General features: G+C 33.7%; 1 protein-coding gene across 2 annotated transcripts in view; it reads left to right on the top strand.

The window, feature by feature from the left end:
- Apoltp (Apolipoprotein lipid transfer particle) overlaps positions 1 to 21,144 on the top strand; it is a 1,459,665-nt gene that overhangs the window by 137,027 nt on the left and 1,301,494 nt on the right. For both annotated transcript variants that reach the window (XM_072546518.1, XM_072546519.1), the window contains exon 3: positions 1,820 to 2,087. In XM_072546518.1, the coding sequence (XP_072402619.1) occupies positions 1,820 to 2,087 (268 nt within the window). The remainder of the gene's footprint in view (positions 1 to 1,819; positions 2,088 to 21,144) is intronic.

Genomic DNA, 21,144 nt, shown 5'->3' on the forward strand with positions numbered 1-21,144 from the left:
ATATTTAAACATAGAAATTTTAAAAAACGTCAGAAAATAAACTGTCAAGCAATTCTGTGGGAGCTAAATTAATAGGGGTTTTGTTAAATAAGAAATTACAATGATGTGGAGATGAAAAGAATAAATTGTATTAGCATTGTAATAGAATAAGTTTTATATCTGAACATTTTTTTTTATAAATTCCCAAATTAGATGTGATTAAAGTAATTATGAGAAATTAATGTGGATTGACAAATGTGTCAGAACAGGACAGTTTTATGGTTTAAAAAAAAATAGGAAGACGAAAAGAAAAAAAGAACGTTGGTTGCTGTTAGCAACGGAGAATAGGTTTTTTTGGGGAGGCCGACGAGAATTTTTCGACGAAGGGGAGCCCTGAAACTGTGGAATAGGTCGGGAGTGTTTTTTAACTCGTCTAATTAGAATTTTAGTTTTTCCACAGTTTCCACAGCAGAGATATCCAGAATTTGTTCCAGAGAGTAAGAGAAACAATTTGACTTATAAATTATTATTGGAGTACAGAAATGTCATCTAAATTGAGAAAATTAAAATTCATGAATTAACATAATTGGCGATAGGCCTTAAAAAAATTGAAAATATTAATGATCATTAAATTAAAAATAGAATAGTACGTACCTTAACTTCCGAAGAGAGGATTGATATTCCAGTTTCACCGATTATTTTGCGAGTAGTTAGTTTTCTTTAAATAAATCAGAACTGTTTTAAAGTGAGGTTGGATAATAATTTTGGGGATCATTTGAAATTTTGATTATATTTGAATGCAAGTTAAAAGTCAGCGGAATAAAGTGTTCATTTTTTTTTTCTTTATAGTTCATTTAAACACTTTATAAAGTTGCAATATTTATTTAGTTTTTAGGTATTTGTAGAGAGTCTCCACATTTTGTAATAAATTTTTATTGTCACGACACTAAACCACATTAAGATTTATACGATTCCTATTTTTGTAAATTTTTAAAGGCAACCCAAGTTGCAGACGAATTTTATTGTTTATATTAAATTTGTTCAATATTAATAAATAACGTGCTTCATTTGGGTTAATTTATCAAAAGTCTAAAGTAAATTTTGGTGTAATTTCTTTTTGAACTCTACCAGGAGACTACAGAGTCGAGGTCACACAATGACAGATTGCTTAGAACACATAATTGAGCTAGCTGAGGTATATATTAAATTAAACAACAAACCACATATTTTAAAAATTACAACATTTAATATAAATAAAAATAAAATTAATAAAATACAACTTTTTCAATATATATATATATATATATATATATATATATATATATATATATATATATATATATATAAACTGCGAGGCATAAGTTAGGGTTGTACCTAAATATTAAATGGATTATAATACAGCGATTATACAACTTTATAAATCAATTAAGTTACTTATCAGTAGACACATCTTGTTTTCCATTTAGTTCATTAGCTGTGTTGGATGTTTTAAATTTTTTAACTTTCAAGACTGCAAATAAACCACAGTGACCAAATTCACGTCAACTCAGGTGCGAAATTTTTTTAAATATGTAGTAAATTAAATACGCTACTGATGCAAAATATCATACATACGAAGCTGTTTGCAGAACACACATGCGTTGATTGCCCACTGCAAGTTTCAGTTTCTTTGTTGAAATCGCTAATCTCGCCTTTTAGGAAAAAAGTAAAGCATATTAATAAAAATTCTAGAAAAACCGTTTAATTTTACATGCAAGATAATGTCTCACTTATGTCTCTTAGTATTAGGTAAAGTTCTACATACTACATAGAAATACTATTTAAAATTTTTACTTTTTAGTTGACGACAACGCAAAATTCAAATACGCAGACGAAAAAACCTACAAGTACACCGTAGAAGTAAAAACACTTTTTAATGGAACTAGCAAAAACGAATCAAGTCTTTTTATAGAGGGAAAAGCTACTTTAGGCTTCTTAACATCATGCGATGGAATGTTAACTTTATCAGATTTCAAACTTAGTGAGAATGTACCCAAAGATGGAAAAGAGGCTATCGAACATGACAATAGTCATCAGTTCTCTGATATACTATCAGCGTATAGTTTAAGGTAAGTAGTCTTTTAAAATGTTAGTATATATATTCAGAGATTCTACAGTATTCACTGCCTTCCCTCGCTCAACCGTTTCCATCTCTCTCTGTTATCCCATTCTCCATCGTTTAGACCTCTCTTACTCATGGCGTCGTCTACTTCGTTCTTCCAGGATTTTTGGGGTCGTCCTCTTTTCCTCCTTCCTATGGGGCTCCATTCAGTAATTCTCTTTATTCATCTGCTGTCACTAGTTCTTCTTACACGTCCATACCACTTTAGTCTGTTTTGTTCTATGTATGTTAGTATGTCTGTTTCTGTTGATGTTCTTTGCTTTATTTCGTCATTACTTCTCCTATCCATTCTTGTTACTCTGCAGCATCTTTGCAGGCATTCCATCTCTGTTGCTACTATCTTACTATTGTTTTTCTTGTTTATGATCCAATTTTTAGCCCCATATGTCATAATACTTCGCACTAATGTTTTATAAATCTGTGTTTTTGTCTTCATATTTAGGTGTTTATCCCACCATACTGAGTTAAGTTGTCAGATTGCTGTTCTTGTTTGTCCTACTCTTTGTGTAATTTCTGCCTCTGTTGTTGCCTTTTTCGTGATTATAAACCCCAAGTATTTGAATTTATCCTTTCCTTTGATTGTTACGGTGTCATCAATCTGTAGATCTTCTATGTCTTCTTCACTTTTATATAGGTACTCTGTTTTCGCGAGGTTAATATCTAGGCCAGCCTTGGTTATTCTTCTTGTAGTTTCTTCATCATGTAGCTGAGGTCGTCTTGGTCTTGTGTACTCACTACTTGATCATCTGCAAAGCTTAATGTATATAGGTATTCGTTCCGTACCGGTACTCCCATGCCTTCGCATTTTCTTTTCCATGTAGTCAAGGCTTTCTCTAAGTATATTTTGAATAGGGTTGAAGATGTGGAACAACCCTGCAGGAGCCCTTTTGTTGTGGTGAAGTCTCCTCTGATTTTTGTTCCCATTTTAATGGACACTTTATTTTCTTTATACAGAGCTTTTGTAGCTTCTATGAGTTCAGTCTGTATTTCTAATTTGTACATTACCTCCCATGGTTTTGACCTTGGTACAGAGTCATACGTCCTTTTCATCTCTATTTTTTGCTTTTTTCTTTTCCAACAGTTGTTTCAGTGTGTATATGTGGTCTATGCATGATCTTTTTGCCGTGAAACCTGCCTGATCCTCCCCGATTTTGCATTTTATCGCTTGCTCTATCTTTTCTCGCAGTATCTTTCCATATAATCTTCCTATTTATGGATATTACGCTTATTCCTTTGTAGTTTTCGCATCGTTTTCTATCTCCTTTCTTAAATATAGATGTCATATATGCCTCCGTCCGTTCCTTTGGGAGCTTTTCTCCATTTATGGCTTTCTGAAATATCCATTGTATCATCCAATGTAATTTTTTTTATCCGTATTTTATAAGCTCAGGTGAGATGCCTCCAGGTCCCAGTGCTTTCTTATTTTTGATTACTTTTATGGCCGTTCTCATTTCCCTATCTTTTATTTCTATTTCTTGTTGTGGGGATCTGCTTCGTCTTCGCCTGTTTTCTTTTGCAATGAATTGTGGTCTTTGTTCTGTTAACAGTTCCTTGTAATAGTCCTTCCATTCTTTGTCACGTATATTTCCCAATTTAATTTTTTCTTTTGAGTTTTGTTTCAATCTTCTCAGTACTTTCCATGACTCCGAAGTTCTTGTACCGACTATGTATGTTTCAATATTTAAGCAGGTTCTTTCCCATTCTTCATTCATTTGTTGTGTTATTTGTTTTTTCACTTCTCTATCTTTTTCTTTATATTCTTTATAAATTTCATCGTTGTTTGTAGTCAGCCATTTTCTGTATTGCTGCTTTTTTTCTATTATTCTTTTTGTTGGTTCATTTATTTCATAATAGTGCTGTTTATTTGTTATATGTTCTTTTTCTTCAAGGGCTTTGAATGCTGCTTATTTTATACTCGCCTCTATATGCTCGTATATTTCTTCGATGTTGCCGTATCTAAATTCTATTAATTTTTGGTCTAGACGTTGTTGGTATAGTTCTCTTATTGATTGTTCTTGGAGTAGTCCTATATTGTATTGTTTTTCTCTTAAAGTGTTCAACGGTTCTTCTGTTAATGTGACAATGTAAAAATGTTAGTCAAAAGTTAAAATAATATTGACAAAATCCGATGTATCAGCCGATTTAATTTAAATTTTAAACAATTTTTAATAAGTAGTATTCTGCTCTCCTAAGGAAAACCATAGCATCTGCAGTACTTATAATTATGAGTAAATGGACTTGAATCTATAACTTTTAAAAAGGGCGAAAATTGCTACAACAATGCGGTTAGGAACGATTTTACTTTATATCAATAAATCTGTACATAAACTGTGTTTAAAAAAAGGAGCAGTAGTTTATCCTAATTTTATGCTTACTATGGCAGATACTGGGAAAAAATCGTAAGTAATATTGTAGAAATTGCTAAGTAAAACTACAGCATATACGGGTGTTATGTTTTTGCGGTGTTTTCTCTTAGCATAATGTTAAAGAAAATATACTTAAACAACAAAAGAAGTTTTTGAATAATTTATAAAAACTACATATTTAATAAAAAAGCCACGTTTATTAGACCGGATAAACCATAACAAACAAAATTTAATACCAAAGAAAAAAAATTAAATATAGAAAAAAATTATCTTATTAATCCTTATCTCCTATATATCCTACTCTCCTCAAGGTTTTGCCAAAATTGTAATCTATTTGAAGGCATTGTGGTTTTGAGATTTTTAATAAGGGCTTCTTTTTTATTTTTTGATACTGCACATGGAGATGTAAATGCCTGAGGGCTCGGAAGTTTTTTATTTAAATCTTTATTTTGAAGAAAATTCATTCCAAACATACTATCGGAGTTATTTTTTAACTTGTACTTTAGAAAAAATGATCCCATGTTGGCAACAATTTCTCCTTTTTTCGCCAAGTAAAGGACGAGGCTCTAGTTTTTTAATTATTGCTTGTGACGCGAAATCTTTCCACTTAAAAATACCTGTATACTGCATTGTTTAAACTTTCAAAAAAACTGTTAGAGATTACTTTAGAACAAGCTAAATTTTCACCTAAATTTACCGTAAAAAATACAGTAGGACTAGTTAATAAAATACAACATTTTCGATTATCTAACAACTCCAGATTAATTTCACTTGACGTAAAAAATCGTTTTCCTAGTATTCCTCATACAGAAACTTTTGTTCTAGTAAAAAACCTTTTAGACCGTAATATTACAAATCCAATCATTAAATATGAAATTTTACATCTTTTTAAAATTTGTATAAACCAGGACTTTGAATTTAATAATCCAATATATACAAATAACAGTGCAGGACTTATAATGGGTAATACTCTAAGCCCATTGCTATCTGATGTTTTTATAAAGAAACAAAGATTTAAAAACATCCGGTATTCAAACAGTTTTTATATTGGTGGAGATACGTAGACGATGTACTAGTGTGTTTTACAGGAACTAACAGGCAACTTGACCAATTTTTATCGTATATTAATTCACTCCATAGTCATATTAAATTTACAATAGAACAAAATCAATCCCTAAATTTTTTAGATTTAAAAATTATCAGACTCAAAAACAAACATGAGTTCTCCGTATTTCCTAAACCTACCCATACTGATACGACTATACACAATTCATAATCCCATCATACGCAACATAATCTGGCAGCCTATCATAGCATGTTACATAGATTAACAGAAATTCCGATGTCAAAATACAACTTTGAGACAGAATTAAATATCATTAAGTAAATAGCAGTAAACAACGAACAAACAATTAATACAATTTTAAATCAAAAACTACACAAGAAAGCCCTGAAATTAGTATTCTCACCACCAGAGAAAAAACCCAGTACCTTCTGCTTCAACTTAGGCAAATATATTAAAAACAAAAAGAGCCAAAATAAAAAGCACTTACACAGTGGTGTATACAAACTTAAATGTGACGACTGTCCAAAAACTTACATCGGTCAAACTGGTAGAACTTTTAACAAACGTATAGCAGAACATAAAGGGGCTTTCAATAATAAAAAAACAGATTCTACATACGCACTTCATCTTAATAGATCATAATCAATCTTTTAATGGCGAATTTTAAATTCTTCACATTCAATTTACAGGGTCTTAAGCTATCTTTATTAGAATCTATAGAAATTACCAAATTAAAAAATACAGACATAATTCTTAACGACCAACTCAAAACAAAAAATTCTCTCCTCCTCAACCTATTTCGTTAAATACTGTGTTTTACTTTAAACACATACCAAAAATGGATCAGTTGAGAAAGGCACTCTGCCGAAATACCTGTAGTGATAAGAATTTGTAATAAATTTGGTGGAAGTTTTGAAAACAAAGTTTTCAGTGTTTTATTGTTATATTAATCTTGATCACTCCGTAGCTTTTGTTACAGTTCCTTTTTATGCTATATTATTCTAAATCCACCATTCCATTTTTCTGGTGTAATTCCGTTAAAGAGGTAGCCAATATAAAAGTTTTTTAAAGTTTTATGACGTATTTGCCTTCTAGTTTTATCATTTCACTTACAGTACCATTTTTGCCAGGTGTTTTGTTGTTCTGCATACCTTTTAATGCTGATTTAATTTTTCCTTCGGTTATACTTGGAAGTTCCTCTAATTCTTGATTTTGTATTGCTGGGATTTCTACCTCTGCTGTTTTTTAGTGTTAACGTTCCTTATGTCTTTTTAAACGGCTTTTGAAATGGTTTTGTTTAAATTCCTAAGCTCTGCAATATTTACTATGTGCTTAACTTTCATTTTTTCCCTTCTTTCTTGCATAAAGTTTCTTGTATCTTCTATTTTTAATGTTTCCTTGGTTTGGCACTTTTTTGCACGTTTTGCTGTAGGTTACTCTCTATTTTTCCTGGTATGCCCTTGTGTTAGTAATCCCAGTGAATTTGACATTTTTAATCCCTGTTGCCATATTTCTGCTTTCCTTCTTTACATTCAAGATTATCTTCGCTCTTACCATTCTATGGTCACTTCCGGTTGAAAATTGATTTAATACAGTTACGTCTTGAACATCGCCTTTCTTGTTAGTAAATATAAGGCCAATTTCGTTCTTGTTTAAGCCATGTTGTAATTACGAAGTCCACTGTTTGGGGACTTTTAACCCATTAACGCCGAGAAAAAAAAATTTCTTAAAATTTTAGAAATTTACAATAATAATGACTAAAATAAGACCCTACAACATACTTTTGACCATATTTTTTTATTAGGAACAACAAGATGCTTTAAAATAGCTGTTCCCATATGGGCTCGTTAGGCGCAACCTATATTATACACAAAAAAAATTATTTTTATAAAAATTAACTATTGATTATGAAACATTCGGAAACAATCTATACAAAGTCCAATATTGCATTTGCAGCACATTGTTCGTCCCCTACTATTGCAATTGTCACCCCCACATCTTCGCCTTTTACCTTCGGGGACTGTAATAATGTAATGATGCATTCCATCATATCTAATATCATTGCTAACTCGAAAATCACTCGCTGCTGCTTTCGGTGCTCGTCCAGTAGCTTTCGGTTGTACCCTGTATCTTGTTAAATACGTCTGAAATAAGGAAAAGAAACACAAGAGTACTACTGAATAGCTTCCTTCTACCTGTTTATTTACCTGGTAAATACTTCGTCTAAAATCTAGTTGACTAATTTTTCGGCCACTTTTTCTGTACAAAATCCATGCATTCTGTAATGCAGCATCAATTAGATGAGTAAATATGGGCCAGTACCATTTCTTTGATCTAATACCAATGCGATAACTACAATCAGATAAAAAATTATATTCTAAAGGCAGACAAAGAGACAAACTTACCAAGATATGGTGTTGTCCATTTGGTCAGTTCCACCCATATTTTTATTGTATTCCGCTATAAGATTAGGCCTTGGTATGGGAAGTATTTTCTTTTCTTTTCTGTTAAACCTGTCTACTGCCTTCACTGGCTCAATACCATAACTCGTACTAGCAAGGGTGACAACATTATTGTCCATCCATCTAACATACACTATTCCCGTTTCCCTGTCTAAAATGTATGAAAAGTATCCTCTTCTTTGTTTTTCAACCTCCTTTTTTGAAGGAAGAGGGCAGTCCTTTGGCAAGCGGTGTTCCCTTATAGTGCCGGTTCCAGTATAACCATTAGCTTTTAGAGTACATAATAAATTTGGATTTGTAAACAAGTTATCGAAAAAAAAATTGTACGGAAAGTTTCCTTTTTCCTTTAGTTCCTCAATCATTTGCAGTAGAGGAGCCGTTGGTTTTCCAAAAATTGATTCATAATTTTGAATTTGATCTGGGATTTTTTCCTTGGTATACTTCAAAATTCACCAAGTAACCATTCGGAGTATTCAACGACCTTACTTTGTATCCAAATCTTACTGGTTTGCCACGGATGAATTGTTTACATCCATGGCGACCAAAATACCGAATCATCGATTCATCGTAGGAAAGATTTGGTTCAGGTATAAAGTGTTTAAGAAAACTTGATTTTAAGTGGTCTGTAATTAGCCGAAGCTTGTACATTTTATCAGAGGTGTTTACATTGTTATTATCAGCAAAATGAATAAATCTGCATATTTGCAAGAATTTATCACGGCGCATGGCTTCTGATATCATAATATTTTTCATATCATCTGAGTTTTCCCAATACCTTCTTTTCGATGGCAAAACATTAATTCCACTGAGGATCAGAATACCAATAAAAACTTTTAATTCTTCTATGGTCAGATTAGGATTAGGACAATTTTGAATAAAGCATAGTTTACCGTTTTATGTAAAATTATTTGAAGCAAATCGTCGGAGAAAAAACATTCAAATATCTCTGAACAGCTCAACGATTGGTATTTAGAGTAGTCCTCTGGTGGAAATGTACGACTACCGGTTTGCAAATCTCCTTCAACAAAATTGGTGACTGCTGGTTTGATGGCTATATTCAGTGAATAACTGTCCTTATTTGGAACATGTACATGAGTTGATGCAGATAAAATATCAATATTATCAAGGTTGAGTCCCAGTCTGTCTTTGTTCGTAAATACAATCTCAGCTGGAGCACTCAGTTGTCCTGCCGACAAATTGTCTGCTAAACCACTCTCATCTTCATCTGCAGAGTCTTCATCAGTTAAGATGTTACTATCAGGAGGCTCAATATATATATCTACGGCATTTCCTTCATCATAAGCTATATCTAGAGTTTCTTGGAGCGTAATTCCCCTAAAATAAAACACATTATTCTTAAATGGCATTAACGCCTAACGAGCCCATATGGGCACACCTATGTTTAGAGGCAAATTTTATAGCCATAATAATTTAGACAAAAACAGTTTTTACATACTAACATTCCTTCACATGTTATTGATAATATACGTATAAATGCAATTCGCTAGATAATATTTTCAGAGTTAAATAATACTTACACAAATTTGATGTCCATATTTTTCACGAATATTACTATCACATGTATTCAAATATCCAAAACAAACGAAACCTTTTACCACTGGTTCGCACAAACTCTCCTAGGTATGTATCAACATGTACTAAACTTGTCTGACCACTCAAACCGCTTCGGAGTTTCCACTACAAAAAATTCTTCACGTTTTAAAAACCTCCTTCTAACGAGCCCATATGGTACCGTTAGGCGCTAATGGGTTAAAATTGGTGTTCATGAGATATAGCCTGTGTTGCAGAAGAAATTCTATACGAGTTTGACCTCTTTCGTTTCTATCGTCATACCCATGATATTTAAGTACAAACTCCGAATTAACCTATTTGTGGTCTATCAAAAAGAATAAAATGAATACTTCATTATTTCCTCCTTGCCCACAGAAAGAAATAGAAGACAAACAAATTCAAAAGCCAAAATTACCATTACCGGTTGTAGTAGAAGGTTTCGAAAATGCTACCAACTTAAGTAAGACTCTAGTCGATGCTAGTATTAAATTCACCATAATTAAAAGTTATATACAGTGAAGTAATAAAAATTAATACACCCGACAGTGATCAATACAGAAAACGAATAGAGAGTTTAAATCCAACCACTAGGGAGTTTAAAGTTGGTACCACAGTGCAAAAAATGCGAGGCCTCTGGTCATACTTGAAAATATTATAATAAGGAACCAAGATGTGTTTAGTGCATCGGTAAGCACCTTACAAAAGATTGTCAGGAACCACTAAAAGAGGAATCAAAATGCATCTTTAAAGTAAAAATCATCCTCTAAACTACCGAGGATGATATGTAACCAAAATAATAGAAAAGTTGAGAAATCAAAGGAAAAATAAAGATCAAAGAATTGCAAATCGAAAATACATTAAAAATAATATTCGAACAACTCATCAAGAGGATAAAATAACTCAAATAGATGTAAGAGCGACTAAATTGAAATATAGCGCTAAACATAGCTATACCGAAAATTAGATATGGCTAAGCAACTATGAATCATGGCATAGAATGCAAATGGGCTGCTACAACATCAAAATGAGCTGCAATAAATCCTAGATAGAGAAGAAATTGATTTGTGTCTCATATCTTTTTTTACCAAGATCGAAGGTAGGAGAGGAGCCGGTCGCAAACAATTATCCTGGTTAAGGGATATTAAAGAATGGACAGGAATACACAATACAGGCGAGCTGTGTCACGCCGCCAAGAACAGAATTCTAGTAATGAGATAGTCGCCTGCGCACTTTGGTGTATGGCATGTTAAGAAGAAGAGATCTTTTTTTTATTATGGCACAATCCTAAGCAAGCAAAACACAAATAAAGTTCTATAAGAAAATTTGCTGGCTGTGGAGCAAGGGGCTCCAATTGGCATGGTAAGGTCTCCAGTGACAAGACCACTTTAACTGTTTTTCAGGTCAGCTAGCCAGTTTCTTTTAAGTCTCCTATTGGCTTGGTGTTCTAGCAGAGATTGGAGTAAGGGGTTAATGTGTGATTCCAGTGCTTCATGGTGCTTCGTGCTGTATTTAGTGATTACATCCTGTACGAACGGGATTCTTAGGTGAAGTGTTAGGTTTGACACATACCAAGGTGCATCAGCTATCGTTCGGAGTATTTTTGATTGGCATCTTTGAATTATGGATGTGTTTGACTTTCTCGCACATCCCCAGAGTTGGATTCCATACGTCCAGATAGGTTTTATGACGGTTTTGTATACACAGATTTTGTTTTTAAGGCTCAGTTTTGATTTTCTGCCTACTAACTAATTTATATCTTTCATTATTAGGTCAATTTGTTTCCGCTTCTTAAGAATATGTCCTTTCCAGGTGAGTTTTGAGTCGAGATGTATTCCTAGGTATTTAAAGCTAGAGAATTGGGGAAGTTGAATATTGTTAAGTGGAACTGGGGGACACGGGTCTCTTCTCAAGGTAAAAGTCACTTGGACTGATTTTGTTATATTTATTTTAATTCTCCACTTCAATCAAGTCTCAATTTCATTTAGTTGTACCTGTAGAATGTTAGATGCTATAATTGGATTTTCGTCGGCTGCAACGAAACAGCATCATATGCAAACGGGGCAGTGATGGTTTCATTAGTGGAGGGTAGATCTGCTGTGTATAGCACATATAATATTGGTCCAAGAACGCTGCCCTGTGGAACACCAGATTTTATAGAAAAATTATTGGAATTACTTTCATTCACTCTTTGTTAGGAATTATCTCCCATTCAGATAGGATTTTAACAGTTTCACGTACGTGATAAGTAAATATTTCTTGATTTTGAAAATCAGGCCTGTGTGCCAAAACTTATCAAAGGCTTGACTAACATCTAGAAAAGCAGCTGTGTTATTTGCTTTCCATTGCAGAATTTATGGTGTGTACTATTCTATAAACCTGCTGTATTGTCGAGTGTTTTTCTCGAAAGCCAAATTGGTGGTTGGGTATCCATTTCTCTTATTTCTTTAAGTTGTATCGGAATGGACAGTAGACTACTGCGACTGTTAGTTCGTAAAACCTCATACTGACTTTGATAACTGTAGCTTGCAAGCAATTTTCAGCACACTTTGTTAGTTCTGCATGTTTAATCGTATTTTTTATCAGAATAGCTGATCCAGCGTGGGCTCTATTGTTTGGGTGGTTTGAGGAATAGGTTATGTAGTGGGATATCTTGAAGTATTTTGCGAATTGCAATTGCGATTGTTTTGGGTAATGGGTTAGAGGCACTGATGTTGCTGTACGCATTTTAGGTCTAGTTGTTGTATTGTTAGCGTTTTGTTGAATATTCATACGATTGTTGGCATTGTTTGGCTTGAGTAAGTTATGATAGAATTGGCATCCCTTGTAGTTGACTGGATGAACAACATCACATAAAGCACACCTAGCAGGGGTATCCTTACTTTTTTTTCAGGCTGGCAAATTGTGTTCTCCACAACATTTGACGCACACAAATGGTCTGTTGCAGTATGATCTTGAGTGGCCATATTGTTGATATCTCATGCATTAAGTGATCCCTTTTGTTGTTTTTGGAGGTTCCACTTGTATAGTTCTATTTTGAAGATTTGTCAGTTTGTAAATGTCTTTGTTGTTTTCTGCTGATTCTAAGTCGATGAAGAATATGTTTAAAGGTTGTTTCGTTGTTCTACTTATGCAATTCATCGCGTTTCTAACCTTATGTCCATTTTGTGCTAATTCAGTATTTATTTCATCGATGTCCGTCATATGGTGTAGGTGTTTGATGACTATTCTATAGGCACGCTCTTTAGTTTAATAAGTAAGGTGTACTACATTTTTCTCCCTCATGTATTTTAATATTTTGCTATATGTGTCTGGTGTATCGCAACTTATCTTTACCGTGTTGTCTGCTAAGGATTTTGTGATGTATTTTGTGTTTTCTGCTATTAGATCTATTTGTTTTATCATTTTATTGTATTTCATTACGCCGTAGACGTATATTGGAGGTGGTTTGATGTTTTATTTGCGTTTTCGTTAGTTTTAGTGGATTCTTCTTCCTCTTGGTCTGGGAGTGTTAGAGAACTATATTTGTTATTTGTTACTGTCTCTGATGGTTTATTGGTAACATCCATTTTTCTTCTTTTTAAGGTTTTTTTGACTACTTGCCAAGGATTTTCTTTATTTTGCTCTCTCTCATCAAAGCCTAAGAATTCTTCATGGCTAGTTGATGATCTTCTATGGTGGTGTTGGCTTCTATTTATTGCATACTGTGTGGGAATTGGTTGAGCTTCATTATTCTGAGGTTGCTGGTGTTGTGGTGTGTATGTGTTGCAGGGTGGAACATCCTGTATAGTAAGTCCATTATTTGTTGACAACATTTGTTAGTTGTAATTAATTCCTGGCCCATTAAAAGCAGGTAATGTAATAATTTTTTATCTGCTAGTCAATTAATTGACCACTTTTATCATTACACTGATAAGCTAATTTGTTTTGTTTTTGTTTTTTTGATTTACACTTTCCGTAGCACTATTGATAACGGGAGCAATCGACTGTATACTACGAAAGTCAAGCGGATACTGTCTCATATCTGAAACACATTTCCCTAAACAGTCTTTCGTAAAGTTTAGAGAATATAAGGTTTACCACACTGTACATCTTGACAATACAGCAAAAGGAGGCAGCGTAATAATAAAAAAAGTTAACATTTAACATGATAAGGAACTAAAATATGAAAGAGAACACATACAAGCAAACTACAGTATGTGTGAGACTCAAAACTAATTGGGAAATTAATGTAAGCTCAATTTATAGCCACTCCAAACATTTCATTAAAAAAGAACAATATGTAGAATATATAAAATGTTTGGGGAAAAGATCGGTGGAGGTAATGTTAATTCAAAGCACAAAAAATGGGGATCAATATTGATAACAACAAAGGAAAAGAGTTACTAGCAGCAGAAATGAGAAGTAATATCAACAGGTAAACCGACTTATTGGCCAACAGATAGAAACTAAATACCGGACCTAATTGATTTCTTCGTTATTAAAAATATTTCATCCAATTAAATAACCCATAATACTCACTGTGAGTAGTATGAACATTAGAAATGATTGTAACTCAATACTAACAAATAAACTCAGTGACTGGGAAAGTTTTAAATTAATCCTTGAAGACAGAATTAAATTAACAGTGTGTAACAAACCAACCCCTGACGATACGTCTCTGGAGGGCGAGTCGTAATATTATTTCCGAACTACAACATACACTTCGAGAGTCCCGTAAAGATGGACCGGTAATCTGAGTTATCTGACCGTTTTGTATAGATTTTAGTTTACAGATGTGAATAGAACACAAAAAATAGTAATTGAATTATATTTAGTGAGTTAATGTTTAGCTTTTGTAAAAGAAACACGATTATACAGCTTTATCAAATAATCGTAATTTTCATTATAAAATAAACCCTATTAATAATTATTATTAATATAGCATCGTATTATATGTTCGGCTATTCTATGTATTATATTATATTGGACGGTCCTGCAAGTGACAATAGTAGTTTCGTTGATTTTTGCTTCGTAATAAACTTCAAATAATAATTGAGGAATTACAAGTTAGGAAATGCAAGAGAGTTCAAAAATAAGTGTTTAAAGTTAAGTGCATACAGGTGATAGTAGACAATAAGGGAAATACCATCAGAAAAGTAATATAGAACTATTTTAATAATTTTAACAAGTTTTGACTAAATGGATAATTATTGTGTGAAAGATTAAAAAACTGGTTTTTGGCGAATGTTTTAAGTCCGAGGGGTCGACTCGCTTAAGCATTCCTACGCGTTTCTTTGTTTTTGTGGCAGATAAGAAAGTAATTAGTCCCGATAAGAAATTAAACAGAAATTAAAATAAAAGCCACATAATTTTATTACGATAATCCAGATCCGGGCTTAAAATAAATTAGATTAAAGTTAAGATTAAAATTAAATTAAATTAATAAATATTAATTGGTATTGTAATAAAAAAGTTTAATTAATATAGGAAAGTGAATACCAAAACAAAAAAAAAAAGAATGAGACCAGGATGAATATTTTAGAAGAAGTAAAATGACAAAGCCTACACCTTCTAAAAGTGACACGGAGAGAAATGAAGAGAAAGAATTTGCCATGATTAAAATAATGCAACAACTAGTGAAAAAAAAGAAGAAATAATAAATAAAATAAAGCAAATAAGAAAAGAACAAATGGAAATTAATAAACAACCAAATGAGATAAAGGAGAAAAACAGAAAATTAAAAAACGATGTGAAAAAATTACAAGACAGAATAGAACAACTGAAGAAAACAAGTAAAAATAAAAGTTTGATTATATCGGGTTTAAAAATAGATACAAATGATAAAAAGAGATTAAAATAAAGCATGGAAAAATTCATATCACAAGAACTGCAGGCGCAAATAAAACTGAGGAATGCAACAAAATGGGAGAAACAGTCTATGCCATAGAAACAGAAACTTTCACAGATAAAATTCAGATAATAAATATGAAAAGTAAATTGAAGTACCACAAAGATGGCATCTACATAAATAATGATCTGAAGCAAAAGAAAAAGAAATACAGAAAGAAATAGTTAAAATAGCAAAAGAAGAAAAAAGTAAAAGAAAACAGACAAAAATAGGCTATGAGAAGTTGTTCGTGAATGGGAAAGAATGAATATGGGATAAATAAAAATAACCACTAAAAGAAAATACCAGAAAACTTGCCAAAAAACTAGTAGAAGAAAAACAACCGGAAAGATATTATACCAAAAAGGCAAGGCAAAGGAACACGACCATGGAAATCGGAAAAATAAACACAAACGAAAGGCAACAATCTAAGGATATAATAAAAATTGGGACTTGGAATGTGAGAGGTACTTATGAGCAGGGAACTTTAAGAAACTTAGACCAAATTATGGAAAAATAAACAACTGGGAAATGAAATAATAAAAATAGGAAAGAGCACACTGTTCAAGAGTGGAAGAACCAAGAGATATTTTGGACTGGGATTCATGGTGTTGGAGAAAGTAAACAAAGCAGTTATAAATTTTCAACCAATATCAGACAGAATATGTTACTTGAGAGTCAGAGGAAAGTATAGGAAGATAAGTATCATTAATGTATATGCGCCCACTGAAGATGAAGACTTAAAAGCCAAAACAGAGTTTTACGAAAAGCTAAGCGCCCTAATAGGGAATATACAGAAATACGATATAAAGATAATCATTGGTGACATGAATGCGAAAGTCGGAAAAGAGGAAATATATAGAAGAATAAGAGGAGGACGAAGTTTACATAAGGAATCAAGTGAAAACGGGAAAAACTTAATAGAATTTGCTAGAGAGAACAAAATGAAGATAGCTAGCTCAAGGTTTGATCACAAAGACATTTATAAGGTAACATGGACTTCTCTCGATGGAAAAATAAAAAATCAGATAGATCATATCTTAATTAAAAGCAAACATGATAAGGCAATAATCGATTGCAGGAGTTACAGTGAGGCAGATACCAACAGTGACCATACACTAATAATAGCAAAACTAAATCAAGAACTACCAATAATATAGATAGATTAAATCACCAATTAGAGCGCCTTCAAGAGAAGCAGGTTCTAGACAGACTAGATGAAGAAAACCATAATTAAACTAAACAATAGATTGTAACGATGCTCTGATCGTTTAACAGTTCGAACCGTGGGAGTGTCAATATTTGCGCATCCACTTCTACAACGTGACGGCGAAGTGGGAATCAGAACGGCTATTTAAGGCGTGTGAATAGCGGAATTAGACAGTCTTGTAGCTAGCGCTCTAGGCTCCCTGACTCGCCGGTGTAGTGAACCTGCGAGCCATTCTGGATAGAGAGAGTTCCGTATTGAGGATCATACTCTGTCCCTAACCAAGCGGAACCCATCGGTATTGCGTATTGAGCATTACCGTGGATCTGCACAGAATCAACCGGGACAGAGAGATTTCCGTATTGAGGATTATACTCTGTCCTTAGCCAAGCGGAACCTGTCGGCATTGTGTATTGAACATTGCCATGGGTCTGCACAGCTAAATATTTTGTTTTGCGAGCATATTCGGAGCTTTCGCTGAATTGAAGCTAAAGCGAGTATAAATCTGCGCGCGATCGATTTCCCCCATTTCGTTTCTTATTAGTAGTACTAATTAATTTCTTTTCTTTTATAGACGTTCGCCGAGGACTTCGTTCATCACGGGATCCAGTAGAATTCATTTTAGTTTTATTCATTGTATAAGTATACAACGTAGAATTCCTTTTATTTTTATTTATTGTAGATATACTAAATTAATAGATTTATTTTTACTTCAAACCTGTGTTTTACTGAGTCTGTCGCCCCGAAAGAGCTACCCATCACAAACTGGCGCCCGAGCAAAAATTAATAACATAATAATAGTCTCCCGTTTTATACCGCTGTAGCGGCTTTGGGAGTATAGCAGGGTAGTCTGCTATATCTAGGGCCTACGGTATACAAGGAAGGTAACATGGCCAGTGCTACGCTTCAACCGTCTATTATTACCCCTGGTTTTACCCAAGGTACTCATTTTTATTCAGGCTGAGTCGACCTGGGACCTATAGACATTTTTTTAAAATGTCTAGATGTTCTTGCCGGCGGTGGGATTCGAACTCCGGACCACCGGCTTGCGAGGCTAGCATTCTACCGCTTGCGCTACGCAGGCCCTTATTAATTAATAACATGCCGACAGATAAAGACACAGACTCAGTAACAGGTACGTCGTGGATAAATCGACTTTGCAAAGAGGAATTGCAGAGCGAGGCCGAAAAATGCGGCTTAGATCCCAAGGGAACCGTCGACGAATTAAGAGCACGACTCAGAACCTATTTTAAAAATCGCGAGGAAGCTACAGGAACAATCCCAAAAGAAAAACCGTCCAAGGGAACAGAATCCGACACACTGACCCAGGAAATTTCGGGCATCTGAAGACAATTACAGGAATTAACAATAACGAAACAAATGGGGCAACCAGAATTGCTAAATCAAGTACGAAAGTGGAACACACACTTCGACAAGAAACATTCGGATGCAATAGAATTCTTAGAAAGGATAGACGAATTAAGCTTGGCCTACGAGATCGATAAACAAGATCTACTAAGAGCATTACCAGAATTATTAGGAGACCACGCTTTGTTATGGTACAGAAACAATAACAAAATTTGAAGTCATGGACAGATTTCAGCGAAGATTTTAAAAAAGCTTTCTATCCCAGGGGATATTTGCTACAACTAGAAGAGGAAATCCGAAACAGAAAACAGAGACAGAACGAACCAGTAGATAGATATATCACGGAGATTCAAACATTAATCAGACGAGAAGGATCTTTCTCCAAAAACCAAGAACTCGAAAGGATATACAAAAATTTGTTACCAGAATATAAGCTTTATGCTCGCCGCCGGGATTTCGGAAACTTAGCCGAATTACAGGATATAAAGAAGATTTATAGAATAAATAAATCTAAATCAATTCACGTTAATTATACAAATAAAAAAATCCAAAACATTACAATTAGAATAAAGAATGTCCAAATACCATATGCATTTTCCGCAAAATACTTAGGTATCACACATGATGTAAGACAGCTGAAAAGTTTATATTAAAAAGAAAAGGAACAAACTAAATATCCGTTACAAACGAATGTTATTGGCTGATGGTGAGAAACTCAGCAGCTATTTTTTATCATTATATACTGTTCGATGTTCCAATATTAATTATTCTTTCAATTAATAAGTTGATGCTGAATTTGAATATTTTTACTTTATTAATTATAAATTTTTGGCGGTTATTCTGTAAATCGTCGATTTTATTTTATTCTCATTTCATTAAACGATTATTTTTGTCGATTATTCATCTAATCAGACAGTGTCTTTTCCGATTTTTTTATTTATTATTTCGATATTTATATTTTAATTAATTATTTAGTTAATCAATCCATAACCCAATATTTGTATTTAGTTTTATAATTTTTTTTAGTTTAGAATAGATCTAAAAACAAACAACTACTCACAAAACTTTAAAACATTACCTCTCTATAAAGTAGAAACTAATTCGCGTAACAATGAACCCCCTAATCAGAATAAAATAGATCTCAAAGCCGAGCAAATATTCAAGTTAACATGTCATCTGTCGAATACAGATGCAATTTTGCACAAAAAAGCGTATCCCCAACGCGTTAGTACACGTAAATGAAAAAGGAGAATTTCTGACATCCGTAGTTAATGTAAAAGCAATCCCCAAAATTATCAATTTTTCCGATATCGTAATTAAACTCTATTCGAACTACCCTATCCTAAATTTCTAGACAAAAGATAATTTGGTAAATTATTGCTCAGATAAAATTTACCGAACCAACAAAATCAAATCTCGACTTTGAACAGAATATCTTAACGAGGAAGAACAAGAACTAGTTACAAATCTTTGACTTAATTATGAAGACATATTTTACTTAGAGTGAGACAACCTCACTTTCACCAGTGAGATCAAACATCAAATTGAGACCAATAACACCAAACCCGTTTTTACTAAGTGATACAGATATCCTTAGGTCCACAAAGAGGAAGTAAAATCTCAAGTGAATAAGATCGTCAACGAAGGCATCAACCGGCCCTCTACTTCTCCTTGGTCATCTACTGTTTGGGTGGTTCCCAAAAAAAATGACTCTTTTGGAGAACAAAAATCATCATCATCATCATTGGCTTTTACAACTCTTCGTGAGTTTTTGCCGCGTTTACTATTGGCTTCCATTGATTCCGATCCTGTGCTATTATTTCCCATGGCCTTACTTCCATCTTCTCCAGGTCTTCCCTGACTGCGTCTTTCCACCTTTTTCTAGGCCTTGCTGTCGATCTTCTACCATCTGGTCTTTCCCAAAACACATTGCTAATCAGTCTGTCGTCATCACTCCGTACCACGTGGCCTGTCCATCTTAATCTATTGGCTTTTATGTATCTTACGATGTTTCCTTTCCCGAAGAGAGTCTCTATTTCATTGTTGTATCTGCTCCTCCATTCATTTATCACGCTGTCCCTGCAAGGACCATATATTTCTTTCTCAATGTCCATGTTTCACTTCCATATGTCACTGCTGGTCGTATTATGGTTTTGTACATTTGGATTTTGGCACGCCTTGAGAGAAGCTTTGACCTCATTAGATGTTGAATGGCAAAGAATGATTTATTCCCCGCCAGTATTCGTATTTCAACCTCCCGTTCTCCTGTGTTTTTACTGGTAATTGTTGCTCCTAGGTATTTGAATTCTTTGACCACCTCAAAATTATGATCGTTTATGGTAATGTTTTGTCTTATTCGCTGTCGTTCCTTTTTTGATACGACCATGTATTTAGTTTTTTCTTCGTTTATTTTCAGGCCTACGCTTAGTGTTGCTTCTTCAAAGTTCGATACTATATCCTTAACTTCCAGTGTTGTCTGTGCTACTGCATCTACATCATCTGCAAATGCGAGAATAATCTTTGCTCCTCTGGCAGTTATGTCTGGTTTGACTCTGGTATAGATTTTTCGCATTGCATATTCCAATGCTAGGTTAAATAGTAATGGGGACAGCGGGTCTCCCTGTCTGAGTCCGGTGCTTATGCCGAAAGCCTTTGAAGTTTTGCCTCCTATTCTAATTTGTGCAAAGGAATTGTTGACACACATTCGCGCAATCATGGTCAGCTTCTTTGGTACGCCTAACTCCATCATTGCACTCCACAGTTTTAAGCGATCTATGGAATCATATGCTTGTTTGAAATCTATGAAAATCTGGTGTACTTCTTTATTATATTCCCAATACTTTTCTAGCATTTGTCTGATAGTAAATATTTGGTCGATTGTTGATCTTCCACGCCTAAAGCCGCATTGGTAATCGCCAATAATTTCTTCTGTATATGGCAGTAATCGTTTTAGTACAACTGAAGCTAATATCTTATATGTAGTACCGATTAGTGAGATTCCCCTGTAGTTGCCACATGTATCCTTTCTGCCTTTTTTATGTATTGGCACGATAATACAGCCACTCCATTCTTTTGGCATTATTTCTTGTTCCCAGGC

The sequence above is a fragment of the Diabrotica undecimpunctata genome, chromosome 10 (assembly GCF_040954645.1).
Source record: "Diabrotica undecimpunctata isolate CICGRU chromosome 10, icDiaUnde3, whole genome shotgun sequence".
NCBI lineage: Eukaryota > Metazoa > Arthropoda > Insecta > Coleoptera > Chrysomelidae > Diabrotica > Diabrotica undecimpunctata.